The 14,552-nt window shown below is 52.5% G+C and overlaps 1 protein-coding gene across 2 annotated transcripts; it reads right to left on the reverse strand.

The window, feature by feature from the left end:
* Nucleotides 1-8,742: 8,742 nt before the first annotated feature.
* On the reverse strand, nt 8,743-14,242 carry IRX6 (iroquois homeobox 6). 2 transcript variants are annotated; one of them, XM_041767257.1, is made up of 6 exons: nt 14,113-14,242; nt 12,931-13,185; nt 12,081-12,190; nt 11,566-11,873; nt 10,095-10,700; nt 8,743-9,169 (listed from the first exon to the last, which is right to left on the reverse strand). In XM_041767257.1, the coding sequence occupies exons 1-6, from the start codon at nt 14,155-14,157 to the stop codon at nt 9,165-9,167; spliced, it is 1,329 nt and encodes a 442-aa protein (XP_041623191.1). In that variant the 5' UTR covers nt 14,158-14,242; the 3' UTR covers nt 8,743-9,164. The 2 variants fall into 2 exon arrangements, with proteins under 2 accessions (XP_041623191.1, XP_041623190.1); XM_041767256.1 differs by having other exon boundaries at nt 8,743-9,172.
* Between the last annotated feature and the right edge of the window lie 310 nt (nt 14,243-14,552).

The raw sequence follows: 14,552 nt of genomic DNA on the forward strand, positions 1-14,552 counted from the left end.
CATGTCGTCATTCCAGCAGGAACAAGAACAGTAAGCTGAGGCTGTGTGACACTTCCCGGGAAGATTGCCTGTAGCGGAAGAAGATAATACAGTCATAGACAACATTTATGGAGCACTCATGATAGCCCCTGAGCTAAACACTTAACCTTCATCAACCAACTTTGTCCTCACCATCACCCAATGAGCTAAGTGCTAGTTTTTATTCCATTCTGTTGATGAAGAAGTTGAGCCTTGGGGAGCTTACGACACTTCTGTGCCACCACCAGGATACAAAGTGGTGGGGCAGAATGTGAACCCAGCTTTCCACATTCTTCTTTTTTTTTTTTCAAGATTTTTATTTATTTATTCATGATAGACACACAGAGAGAGGCAGAGACACAGGCAGAGGGAGAAGCAGGCCGGGAGCCCAATGCAGGACTCGATTCCAGGACCCCCGGATCACGCTGTGAGCTGAAGGCAGATGCTCAACCACCCAGGTGCCCCTATTTCTACATTCTTAATCATACCACCAAGCTGCCTCTTGAATGGCTGAGCATGTCATGGTGACTTCGCAGAGACGGAAGGGTAGAAATAGAGAGTGGGTAGTAAGACCATGTTTCCTTTCAAATGCATTTATTTAAAAATATAAAAGTGAGTCTATTTAAAGAAAACTACCAATTGAAAACAGCACAAGCTCGGATAATGACCTGAATCTTGCAGGTAAAATGAAGACTGGCAGAGGCTGTGAAATGCTGAAATGTACGTAAGAGGCTCCGGGAATGGTGCTGGTAGGGAGCGTGTTTGAGGAGCCATAGGGCAGAATGAAAAATTTTCCAATGTACTAAAAAAAATTAAAAAAAAAAAAAACTCCACTGTTAGGCCTCGTAACAGTCCCCTGGTCGGCAGCTTTCTGACCTTGCCTCGAATGTCAATGTCAATAGCTGTTGTCACCAGTCGATGGGCCTCCCTTTTGGTACTTAGAGATTCTCTTTATGCACTTAAAAGGCATCATTAGTACCAAGTGCCTATTAAAGCAGTCTTGCTGTTCAGAATGATTTTCTGAAGCAAATGCAGAGGAAACGTGTTGAGGGTTGAAGTCATTAGCTGTGACCACAGAAGGACTGACCGTGGGCAATGGTGCCATTAATCTTGATAAGGGGAAGTGTGAGCAATTCATAAAATCCACTTGGTGAGGTTTCTCCTTAAATGGACACCCGAGTGAATGACCCCATGTCTTCACTCTAGGTAAGACGTGTCACACGCGTGAGCTGTGACACGGACGTGGCCTAATGAGGGAGGCAAGTGGTGCTGCTGGGGGTGGGGACACAAGCAGCCACGCCAGGCTGCATGGGGAAGCAGGGGCGGCTGGGGTTTATCAGTAGAAGAGGTTGCAGCCGGCACTTGAGGTAATGCTTCCCAGGAACCCCACACAAGTCTAATGCTTACATGGCAACTACTTAATCCTCATCACTGTCTGTGGGCAGTCACTATCCTCACTCCCATTTTACAATTGGGGGACCCGAGATCCAGGCAGGTTATGCCACTTGCCCATGCTTACAGAACTAGTAAATGGCAGAGTTGGGATTCGAACCCAGGTCGTCTGGTTGTAGAGGCTGTGCTCTTATCATGTTGCTAATACAGTTTGATCTTAGAGGAGATGTTCTCAGCCTCTCTCTGCCTTCGCTTAGGGGACAGCATTGGCTTTGAGGTCACACAGACCTAGATTTGAACACAATTTTACCACTTCCTAGATGTCTGACCTTGAACAAGGGACTTGGCTTACTTTAGACTTAGTTTTCATTTATGGAGGGAAGAGTTGTTATGCAATTATATGGTCATGCAGGTAACAAGGCTTTGAATATATATGGCATTGTCTTCTTCTTCGCCATCAAGGCTAGGCCTTGATTGCCAGGCCAAGACATTGATGGGGGATTATGGGTGGGTGGCAGGATGCCTGCCTCAGCCAGAGCTTCTGTGGCTAAGGGACAGCCCAGGCTGTTGGCCATAGAGTCAGCAGCCTCTTCCCAGTCACTTGCTCCCTAAGTGGCTTGTCCATCTTGGTTTCAGTCTTAGAGTCTGTTATGGACCAAATGTCTATTCCCTCCAGAATTCATATAATGACATCCTCAGCCCCAATGGGACTGTATTTGGAAACAGAGCCTGCGAGGAGATATTGGGGTTAAGTGAGATCATAAGGATAGGGCCCCAATCCAATAGGGCTAGTGCCCTTATAAGAAGAGACAGGTACATCACACACGGTCTATCTCCACTAGTGAGAAAACAGAGCTATCTGCATGCCAGGAAGAGGGCTCTCACCAGAACTGAATCAATCAGACCTTGATCTTGGACTTTCCAGCCTCCAGAACTGTGGAAAATTAATGTCTGTTATTTAGGGAATCTGGTCTTTCATATTTTGTTATGGCAGCCCATGATGACTAAGATAGAACCCCAAGTCCTCATGTTGAGTGGGAGAGAAAAGTCTGGAAATGCATTTAAAACTGTACCTTTGCTGAGGATTCCAATTCCAGTAAAGATGGCTATACATTCTTTGCTACTCTTTCTGTTGAGTGGTAGAATTAATTTCCTCTCCTTTTGACTCTGGGCAAGCTTTAGTGACTTGTTTAACCTTCAAAACACAGTGGAAGTGACCTCTGGGACTTCTGAAAATACGTCATAAGAGACCTGGTGACTTCCACCCAGACCTCCTGGAATACTTGCCCCTGGAGCCTAGCTGCCATGATGTGAGGCACCTCAAGCAGCCCTTAGAGACAGTAGAAATCTCCGCAGGTGGTAAAGCCCCAGATCCTCTTTGGAAGTGGCTACTTGAGCTCTAGTCGAGCTGCCTCTTCTAATACCACATGGATCCGCAACAAACCATTTTCACTGAACACTGCCCAAGAAGCAGATCCATCAACAAAATCAATGACTGTTGTTGTTTTGGATTTTATTGGCCTGGGATAGCCCAGGTATGGATATGAAAAATTTAAACAAAACAAAAGACCTCTCTGACTTATTTTATAAACCACAAAGTTTGAGAACTATTGCTCTGGACTCATCACCATTATCATTGTTGGCATCATTGTTCTGGGACAGGTTCTCTAAGACTTTAAAAGAGCTAAATTGGAATTTGGAGATAGTCCCAGGCAATGAGAGAAGTCACCAGTCTCTGATGATCCCCTAATAGTCACCCTTTACACTATTACAGATTAGTTTACCAAAGAGTAGAACGTGTACCACCAGCGTATCACCAACGCTGGTCACAGCATTAACTAATGCTGGATCTCAGAATGACCCAAACTACTACCCACTTTTCAACTGTCTTTCAATCCTCTGATTACACAAAGATAACAGATAATACATATATAGGATAATAGGTTATCTTTCTACCATCTATCCATCAATCATCTCCATCTATCTATCATCTATCTATCTATCCCTGCCCCTGGTTCCTGGCACAGAACTCTTAAAACCCACATAATTTCCTTAGTGATAAGAACACTAGGAATATCTTTTGTTCTAATATTTAGCCTTTGACCTCAGTTCCTGATACAGAGTTCCTAAATCCCTTGGAATTTCCTGGGTGGTAGGAGTGTCTTTTATTCTAATGAGGTGATTCTTGGTGGGCTCCTGGATGAGGACTGGTCATAATTAGAAGCTTGGGATTTTCAGCCACACATTCCAATCTCCAGAGACCAGAGATAGGTTAAAAATGGAGTTAATTAGGGATCCCTGGGTGGCGCAGCGGTTTAGCGCCTGCCTTTGGCCCAGGGCGCGATCCTGGAGACCCGGGATCGAATCCCACATCGGGCTCCCGGTGCATGGAGCCTGCTTCTCCCTCTGCCTGTGTCTCTGCCTCTCTCTCTCTCTCTCTCTCTCTGTGTGTGACTATCATAAATAAATAAAAATTAAAAAAAATGGAGTTAATTATCTATCATGCCTATGTGATGAAGTTTCCATAAACATCTCCAAAGTATGGGGTTTGGAGAGCTTCCAGGCAGGTGGACACATCTAGATATAGGCAGGGTGACACACCCTTCCTCCAAGGGGACAGAAGCTCCTTTGCTCTGGACCTCTTACCTCTTCATTACCTCTTCATCTGGCTGTTCATCTGTCTTCTTTGTTACATCCTTTAATAAACTGGTAAACATAAGTGTTTCCGTGAGTTCTATGAACTGGCCTAGCAGATCAGCTAAACCTGAGAATGGGTTTGTAGGAACCTCTGACCTCTAGCTCAGTTGTCAGATATTGTGGGGAACTCGGGGACCCACTGCTTGTGACTGGCATCTGAAATGAGAGCAGTCTTGAGGGACTGAGCTCTTAAACTGCAGCACCTGGCACTGTCTCTAGGTAGACAGTGTCAGAATTGAGTTAAACGGTAAGACACCCAGCTGGTGTCACAGATTATTGCTTGGTGTGGAGAAGCCTCACACAAAATTGGTGACCAGAAGTGTCAGAAGTGAAGACTGTGAGGGTGGTGAGGGAGTAAAGGAGAAATGCAGGAGGAAACACTGAAATTTTTCCAGCATGGCGTTAGCTTGGCTTTAACACCTCTCCAGCTCTTGGCAGAAATCAGGGAGTTGGTTTGCCACCAACCAAAATTCAAGTAACACTGTTCTAAATCTTTGTTCCTACAGCAACTAAGTGAGAGAACTAAGAGGAATTGTGAAGGAGCCATATGTTTTACGATGACCCCAACTTATCAGGAGAAAGCTGAGTCTCAGAGACTTTTGGTCACTTGCCCAAGGACTCAGGTCATTGTTTCTCATCTCCAACTTAACACTCAGTGAAGAAATCACACTTATAGTGGAGTCCTCTGCCATATAACTGGAGAATATCTACAGATGCGGAGAAGGGAAGAGGAGACATAGGAGGTAGGAGAAAGAATGTCATGGAGAAGAGCAGGCCTCACTGGTTTAGGAGACATATTTCAGGAGTTATGTGGGGAAAGAAATTGGCTCAAAAAAGGAAGAACTTTCTAATGCCAAGGCTGCAAATAAGTGGCTATGTCAGAAAACGGTAAGAGGCTTACGCCCCTCCATAGGTTCTTTTATTTGCTTAAGATACAGTCTTTCCTTCTTGGTATTGGCTTTTTCCAATTGTGTAGGGATTCTTGATTACATGTTCATGTTTGGGGACAGAATTCTCTTACTCACTAAGGTACAAGTGACTCCTAAGATGCTTCCACCCTGAAATCCTAGTGTCTTCAGACAACTGGCAGAGGAGACTTATTTTCCTAAATGGCCTCTTTCCCCTCCAATCACTACAAGCCTTGAGCTTTGGGATGGTTCGGGGTGGGGAAAGAGGGTGTAGGGGGGAACTGAACCAGATGAGGAGATTGAATGTGAATCCAGATTAAATCCGGAGGAAGTGTTTACACTTGTTATTGGGATGTGACTTACTCTTGGGCCAGCAGCAGGTACCCTAAGTAGCTACTTAGGTGAGAAGCCCATCAAACCACATAGGGTGCTTGTTACAAAGGCAGATCTCCCTGTGTGATTCTTCAACTGTGTGCTGATTCTCCTCCTGGAGATCCATGGCCTACACTTTGCCGAACACTGACCTGGAGTGTCCCAGGGAAATATGGGCAGGGGGAAAGGTGAAGGATGTTCTCAGCCAGGATATGGGAGTGTGCCCAGGAGGCACCAGGGGTCCTTTCCCACCAGACGTTCCTGAGAAGGATGGAGGTCAGCCTGGAGTTCCAGGGGCATGAGATCACAGACTCACAGACATTTGGAGTCGCAAAAACATAGGCTCTCCTTCATAATGGAATAAAGAATCTTGAAATAATAGAATGCGGGGGCCCCTGGCTGGCTCAGACAGGAAAGCATGCAACTCTTGATCTCAGGGTTGTGAATTCGAGCCCCAAACTGGGCGTGGAGCCTACGTTTAAAAAATAAAGTAATAAAAATATAATAGAATGCATTAGCAGCAGAACTTAGCCATTAAGAATAAGTAGTATTCAGAGTTTGACTTTACTTCATTAGCTAAATAACTAATGTCGAGTTACTTCATTTCTCTGAGCTTCTTTCCTCATTCATGGGATGGGCATACTAGGAAGTACAATATAATGCGTGCTAGCACTGTTGTGACATATAAATGAGTCAGAGCGTGTAAAGGACATGGCATTGAGTCTGACAAATGGTAAGGGCTCCAGATGCTCTTATTATCATTAGCAAGGTCATAGGATCTTAGAGCCAGAAGTGATCATTGAGATTATGGAGTGAGTCCAGTGGCCATGTAGTGACTCCCAGTGGAGAGGGATCAGTAAAGGAAGAACACTCCCTTGGTCCAGCCTCTCCTCTCAACCTAGCCTTCTAGTGCGATGCTCCCCAGCCGAGGGAAGGGGCACTGTCACCATCAAGGAAGTTTGAAGGTCCAGCTCCTAGAGACTGTCCAACCTGGGAATGTCATCTTCCTTTGTTTCCCGATTCCCCTTCGCAGAGCTCACATGCCAGCTGCCTGTGGGCACCAGAGGGCTCAGCTGGGGAGAGGGGGGTTGTATCCTCCCTCCCCCTGCTCTGGTGTTTAATCAAAACAGTATTCAAAATATGATTCTGGGAGATTATATTGGAAGATTTGCAGGAGGCTGTCAGTGGGGGCAGAGATGGTGGGAACAGATTGCCGGGGGCCCAAGGCTCGGATAATCGCAGGCTCAGATGTACCTTTCTCAGGCCTTCACCCTTACTCCTGGGTGCTCACCACCAGTGCTAGCACAGACACTGCACCAGGATAGAGAGCTAGAGGGATGCCTCTATATTACAGCTGGGGGACCTGATAGGGGAAGGGGGGCTTGTCCACAGCTACAGCAAAGCAGTCATGGCACTGAGACACTCCAGCTCTTTCCTGGGATTCCAGCCACTCTTTTCTGCCCTTTCCATACCATATCCAGCCAAGATCTAGGGCTAGTTCTGGGACAACCCTGGGCTGCAGGCTCCTGCTCTGGGTTGGGAGAGGTGAGGAGCAGCTAGGTCTCATAGACAGGGGCTGGGGAGACAACTTCCTGAGGTCCTGGGTGGGAGAGGAGGCAGATCCAGGTGAGCCTCCTCTCCAGGGACTCACTGTTCTATAAAAAGGCTGGATCGCAAGAGGCAGAGTGTAGGTCAGAACTCTGGTCTTCCCCAGGGGCAGCTTGCGCTCTCTGGATCAGCCATGTGACCTGGGGCTTGGGTGCATCATTGCTCTCTGGCCTTCAGGGTCGACTCCAGGTGCAGACTCAGTGTGGTGCTAAGGGTCCCTCTCCCTTCCACCAAATGGGTAGCTGGAGCCCCCCTCCCAGCCAGAGGCCCTCTGAAGGTGCCTCTGTGGACTCCGCAGCCTCTGGAGGGGTCTACCTGGTCCCCCAGGAGGGGGTGGGGTCGAGAGCGCCTAGAAAAAAACCTCCAGCTAATGCTCTTTATTACAAGCGTTAATCCTGCAAAGCCGACTGGAAATAATGTTTATCTTTTCGCAGTTTAATTTCCCGGACCCTAAGCCGCGGGTCAGTGTGGGCAACTGGAGGTCCCCGGGGAGCTGGGGGTAGGAGCAGCTGTTGCCTAGAAGAAAACCTAAAGCAGGGAAGGCATCACCCAGGGGAAGCGAGGGAAAGGAACTCTGGACCCCGAGTGGAGAGCTGGGGTCCCTCTCCTCTGTGGATCCTTTGTGACCCTGAATCAGTCTTCTGCCCTTCAGGTTGGCCTCAGTTTCCTCATCAGAGGAAGAGGTTTCTATTTTGTAATTCATGATCTCTAAAGCTCCTTCTGACCCCCTCCATCATTCTATAAAAAAGAAGACTGGGTGGAGACGGGAGGTGGCCGGCCCCTTGTTCCCCCGCAGTCTTTCCAACTACTCTTTCTCTGCAGCCTCCAAGGGGTCTTACAATCTCCCACAAGGAGGTGAGAACAGGGCCCTTGCTGCCCCCAACATCAGTGCCAGCCATCACCTGGTCTGGGCAGCCCGAGCTGGAGCCCAGCGGTGGAGACGCAGCTCCCCAGGGATCCGGTCCATGGGTGCACACCCTTGCTGTTCTTCAGCCTTGCCACCCGCATCAGCTCTCCGCAGCTCCCCTCTAGAGCCCCAGCTTGGGTTCATCTCCCTGTCTCCCCACAAGCAGCGGCCAGGTTGCTCTCTGGCTCAAGCCAAGGCCAGCAGCCAAGGGGCGCGAACTCAGGTCAGGCGCGGGCTGCTCTCCATCCCCTCTTCCCCAGCCCTGCTCCAGATGCTGCTCCTTGCGGGGGCGCCAAGTCCCCTTCCCCGCCCTTCAGCTCCCATTGGTTGGCCTGTACGGGAAGTGATTGCTGACACTGGATTAAATGGAAAGAATGCCCCCACTTGCCTCTTAGGGACCCAGCAAGCTGCCACGCTTTGCCATTTTGTCCAAGGGGAAGTGCGCAGGGATCCCGGCTGGGTGCCAAGGGACGGTCAAGATGATCCCCATCGCCCCTCTCCCAGTAAACTAAAACCCAAGTAGGAGCTCGGAAACAAATGCAGCGTCCAAATACCTCCACTGCTCCCCCACCTCCAGCCTCACCGTTTGCGCCCCCCTCCTCCACTGCACAGAATCCGCCAGGCGGCACCGGCTCCAGGAGTTGCATTATGCACAGAGACCTTGGCCGAAACCTGGCCAGTTGGGCTCCCTGCTGTGAAAGGGCCTGAGGTTTTGCAGCTTACACAGCCCTGTCCCCAGAATCCCTGTTTGCATCCCATCTTCCCCTCCACCCCAGCCTCTCCAAGCGGCCCGGGCACAGACACACCACACAGGTGGGGTTCGGTTTGATTATTTTTGAGGACACAAGGAATGGGGACGAAGGTGGTCCTGAGGGGCTGGGTCAGCGTTGAAGTTACACAGTGAAAGGGGGCGGGGTGGGGGTGAGCAGGGGAAGGAGATGCTGCAGACCCTGTATCAAGAGGAGGGAGGGAGACTTGGTGTACCCAGTGGGTGCACTGGGCAGACTCGCCCAGCCTTCCCCATGGCCTTCCTCAAGGTCCCCCGCCGCCACCTCCTCCAGAGGGTCTGAGGAGCCCATGTCCGCCTGCCACTCCCAGCTCTGCGTGCAAAAAGAGCCTGTATAAGGGTATCTGTGTGTTTGTCTCTTAGATGAAGTGAGAGTCCCCAGTTCCTGGCAAGGTCTCCCAGCTTCAGAGCATGGAGGTGAGTTCGAAAAGTAGGGCTTATTTCCAAGATTCTTCTGCAAATCGCAGCCATTGCGCTAACCTGCTGAGAGAGGAAAGGTTGATTAAAACCCGAAGGGCCACTTGGTGGCGATTTCTAGGAAATCGGAGGTCGAGGGCAACTTATCCAAAGGCAATCCAAGGTCTAGAAGCGATTTGCTTGCCAGAAGCAACTTTCGGACCCCGTTATGTGTAAATTCAAATAACAGCGTAACCCAATTTTCTCAGCCAGTAGCTAATCCTGAGAGAAATTACTACAAAGAGTAGAATCTGACAGTAATTGCTGGAGGCTGCCTGATGCTTGGGGGACGTCCCTTTGTGGGACAATTCCCTTCCACCAGGCACAGCTGATTGGCAGTCACAGCCTGCTGGGGGTGAAGTCTGTGGGGTGAGTGCTCTCCAGGGACAGCACCACGCCTGGGCGACATTCCCCAGGGGTTTTAGTGGGCCGCAGGCAGGGGTGCCAGCTGGACTTGAGCACTGGCCTTAAACCAATTGAATGTATCTGGCCCGTCCCCTCAGATTCCTTGGAAAGCCCTGGTTCCTATGCAGCCCTAGCAAACTCTTGGTACAAGCATGCCAGGGGGCCAGTTGGCCTCCTCCGAAAGGCAGACAGGCGACAAGGGTGTCTGTGCCAGAAGATCATAGGTGGTGCCCACCTGGCCCATTTGGTAGAACACAGGGCACCAGTGCAGAGAGCTGGTTGTCCATCTTTTCCATGACTTTCTGAGTGATCCTAGATAAGTTACTGCCTCACCCTGAGCTTATGACTATCATTTGGTTTTGAAAGGAGGGGAGACTAGGACTTTTGTTTCTAAGCTGCCGTTTGGAGGGATGCTGTGGGACAATCCCGCTCCGGGTCTGAACAGGGTATGCCCGAGAGGCTGAGACGCTGTGCGCTGGCTGGGTGGCACAGTGAACAGGTGTCTTGGGGACAGACACCGCCGGCGCCGCCTGGGACCCACTACCTTCTGCTCCAGACGGGTACTGGCAGTGCACTGCAGGCTCCCTCCGCCGCGGGCAGGGCGCACAGTTCATCGGCAGCCCCGGCGGGGCAAACGGGCGGTTTCCAAAGGCTTTGGCTACGCGGGAAGATGCTTCCAACCCGGAGTCTCTGGGGACCGCGGGTCGGCCGCCCGCACCCGGGGGCTGTCCTGGAATCAGACGGCAATCAGGACTTCGTGGCCTGGGAGGGGCCGGGGTCGCACCTTCCACCGCGCCGGGGGCCGCGGTGTGCGCCAGAGACCAGATGCGCGGTTTCTCGCTGCAGGGGTAGTGCATGGTCATCGTGGGGCCCCCCGGCTCGGCCCGCAGGAAGTCAGCTTCTCCGGACCCCGGGGGCTCAGGGAAAGAAAAGGTGCGCGCCGCCAGGCCGCACTCCCCGCGCTGCAGCCGGGCCTCCCGAGCGGCCGCGCACGGCGCCCGCAGCGACTGCGAGTCTTTGTGGAACTCGGCCAGCCTGTCCGCAGCTGCGGCCACTGCCTCCTCTTCGTCGGCCTCCTCCTCCTCTTCTTCCTCCAGGTCTTCCAGGTCACTCAGCCGGAGCCCTGGAGCCTCCTGGCTTGCAGTAACATCTGCAGGAAATCAGGAAATCAGGAGCGGGTGAGAAAAGCCCCAGGCCCCAAGGGAAATCCGCCGGAGTGCCTATCCCTGAGAAGCTTTTAGCAAGATGGCTCAGCACTTAGGGCATTCTTGGAGTTATTCGCCAGGCCGGCCGAAACCTTCTCTTTCAGTTGTCCCAGGGCCCCCGCAGGCTGCCCCTGGGACAGAATTTAGGTCCCAGCCCTGCCCCCACTCCTTAGATGTCTCCTCCTTTCTGATGGAAAGAAACCACCACCTTTTCATCGCCTAAGACCTGGATCTCAGTTTCTCCACTGTAAAGCAAACCGACACCCAAGGGGGCATTTCCCAACCCCCACCCCATTTTGACATCCATAGGTAGCGGGTGTGTATTATTTAATTCAGCAAATATTTACTGAGTGCCATCGATGTGCCAGACATCATTAGGCATTTAGGCATTAAGAATTTAGAGAATTCAGCAGCGAGATAGACACTTTCCTTTGGAGCTGCTGTTCTCTAAGAGGTAGACAGATCCCAAGTACCTTCTCATAGTGGTAAGTATGGCAAACGAAATACAACAGGCAGGAGCTAAGTTAGCTTGGGTGGCCAGAAAAGACTTTTTCCAGCCCACACCTTAGAAGTCAAGAAGATGTCAGTTTTGTAGGGAATTACAGGCAGAGGGAACAGTGCAGGCCAAGGCCCAGATGACTGCCCATTTGAGGAGGGGAGGAGGAGGGGGGGAGGGGGGAGGAGGGTACAAGTGCAAGGGTAAGTAAGGGAGTGCCACCTTAGTTAGCTGTTCCACAAGGCAGCTGCAAAAGTGCAACCCAATAGATGGCTGGAAAATCCCCAAGGTGGGGTGATGAGCATTTCTGATACCTTTGGTGTCACCATTCAGACAGCCCAGGGGCTCCTCTGCTCCACTCTCAGCCTTCCTCTCCTCTCCACCTTTGTTCTTGGGCGCCCAAGTCATCTTGTTCTCCTTCTTGAGGCGCCGGCGTGCGTTGGCAAACCAGGTGGACACCTGGGTGAGGGTCATCTTGGTGATGATGGCCAGCATGATCTTCTCGCCCTTGGTGGGGTAGGGGTTCTTGCGGTGCTCGTTCAGCCAGGCCTTGAGCGTGCTGGTGGTCTCCCGGGTGGCATTTTTCCGGCGGCCAGTGCCACTTAACTCCACTGCTCCATACCTGGGGGGGGGGGGAGAACCTGGCTCACAGTTCTGGGTCTGAGAACCTGGGGCTGCAGGCAGGAGATGGTCTGAGGCCTGGAAATGAGGTTCAGCGCTCCTCCCTCCTCATGCCCTTCCCCCTTCCCAGGCTCTTCCCAGATGGTTCCTAAATCAGGGGAGGGGAGAGGGCTTGGAATGCCAGCTACCAGTGCACCCTGTGCCTTACCGATCATACTGGTACTGCCCCAGAGTCGGCTCGTAGGGATAATAGGCTCCTGGTTGCGCCAGGCCAGGTGTAAAGTTCCCAGCAGCCTCTTTAAACTCATACTGTGGATTCTGGTGGGGGTGGGGTGGGAAGAGAGAATTCAAGACTGCATTTGGGGAAGAATTCAAGACTGCATTTGGGGAAGATGGGGAAGATACCTCTGGGAGGTATCACTGCTAAGGGTGTGAACCCTGGAATAAAAGTCTCCTTCAGATCCCAGTACCACCACTCCCACTGGCTATGTGATTTTGGGCACAGTTGTTTAACTGCTCTATGGCTCAGTTTCCCTTTGGTAGCTGGGAATAACAGTAGTACCTATAGGGTACTGAAGAAGACCAGCTGGCAGACTTATTGGTGTAAACAGTAATTAAGTATTAGCTCTTACCAGTGCCCTTACTACCTGTGACTCCTCCCAAACCCCATCCCCACCTGCTGGGGAACTTCACTGCCTTACTCTCCTTGCAGAGCTATTCCCTGACCCTTTGGACCTCTGTGACTTTGGACAAGGGATTTGAACCCCTCTGCATCTCAATGTCCTCAGCTGTAAACGGAGACTTGCCTACCTCACAGAATTAATAGAAGCCCAAATGTTTTCTAATCAGAATGGAGATCTGCAAAGTGTAAAATGCCATAGGATGTGCTCCCCCTTCCCCACTATACACAGTCCTACCCATTTCCTTTCCTGAGAGTTTTTCTTCCTTCCTAGGTCTTCCCTGGAGATGTCAGAGTAGATGTCACCCACTGCTGCGTTCTTGCCCCCAGGCCAGATGGGTTCTGGCTCCCACACCCAGGCCCCCTCCGGTGTACTCACCAGCGCCCCGTACAGCGCGGGGGGCTCTGGGCTGTAGGGCAGGTAGCCTGGGTAGCTCTGGGCAGCTGCCGCGGCGTAGGGGGCTCCATAGATGCCCAAGGCGGCGCCTAGCTCCGGCCGCGCACTGCCCAGCAGCCGGCTCTCGTAGGATGCACAGCAGAGAGCCGCCGCCGGGGTGGAGCCTGGGGCCACATCTGGGACTGAGCGCGGGGCGGATTCGCAGCAAGTGGCGCTGGAACTTGCAGACACCAGAAACTGTGGGGGGCGAGAGAGGTGCGCCGCCGATCACTCCCTTATTCCACATTAACTAAATGCCACCGTGTGCGGAGCATTCGGCCGGGGTGGGAATTATCTGAAGATGCAATTTATCCAAACTGCCCTTACAGACACTCCTAAAACGTTGCTAAGGCTCCAGAGTCCCAGGGGTGCAGGCGACGGGAACGTTCTGAGAAGCGAATTACAGGAGCCCAACTCCCCGTTTTGCCGCCGACCCCTCCTCCCGCCCTCCCATCACAGGATCCTACAAAGGCAGAACTAGAAGTTAGCCACAGAGTCCACCATCACGTCTCACTCCTGCTCCCATTTTATAGATGGGGAATGAGGACCAGGGAGACTTGTCCCAGATCACAAGGCGGGGTCAGAGGTCAAGCTGGAACCAGACCCCACAGTCTGGGCAGAAACTGGAGATCGTGGTGGGTGTCCCCAGAATTTCCCCCAGGAAACCTTTGTCACTGCACAACCACACCACCCACCCTAATCTGGAAAAAAAAAATCGGAGGTACCGGAAGCAGAGAGCTTGGACCCACTCAAAGAAGGGAGAGAGGATAAGAACGGAAGTCCACATGCAAACAACTGGAAAACGGTGAGGCGGACTCTCGGGGTCACCTCGGATATTTGTACAATAAGGCGGCCTGTTTGGAAGATCTTGAGATCCCACCCATCTCGCCGAGCGCTCGGTCGGTGCCCAAGTTTCGGGTCTCAGGATTTTCCAGCTTGCCCTGGGGGAGTGGAATGTTCTCGGCAGCGGTTTGGGGGTGTCGGAGGGGTCTGTGGTCCGTCGTACCTGCTCGGTCTGGCTTCCCCAGAGACTCGTGCGAAAGGAGGGCGCTGAGCCGCGGGCGCGTGCCCTGGGCACCCCCGCCCGGGCGGCTCTTCCCCCACCCCCACGGAGGCACTTCTTACCTGGGAAGCGCTGCCGTACGGGTGTCCAAAGTGCGGGAAGGACATGGTGGCTGTCCCTGGGCCGCCGCCTCCTCCTCCTGCGAGTTCCCGCCTCAGCCCCGCGGTTCTGCGCCCCCGGCCGAGCGCCGCCTCGGTTCCTTACGCCGCTGCGGGTGCCCCGCGCGGGGTCCTCCGCCCGCTCGGCGCGGCTGGAGGCAGAGCCGGGGGCAGTCCCGCTGCCGAGCCCTGCGCTCCAGAAGGCGCCCCTCCGGCCCGCGTGGTCCGGAAGACAGAAGGGCCCATGGATGGGCAAGGAAAGGGAGAGGACGCGGGTTCCCAAAGTCGCGCGGTGGCGAGGCAAGGTGCGGCGCGGCGCGGGGCTGTGCGGCTCCGGAGGTGTCCCAGCCCAAGGTGGCCAGAGGCTCGGTGTGACGTCACGGTAATCCCGGGCCGCCAGGCGG

Source organism: Vulpes lagopus, chromosome 8, assembly GCF_018345385.1.
Source record: "Vulpes lagopus strain Blue_001 chromosome 8, ASM1834538v1, whole genome shotgun sequence".
Lineage (NCBI taxonomy): Eukaryota > Metazoa > Chordata > Mammalia > Carnivora > Canidae > Vulpes > Vulpes lagopus.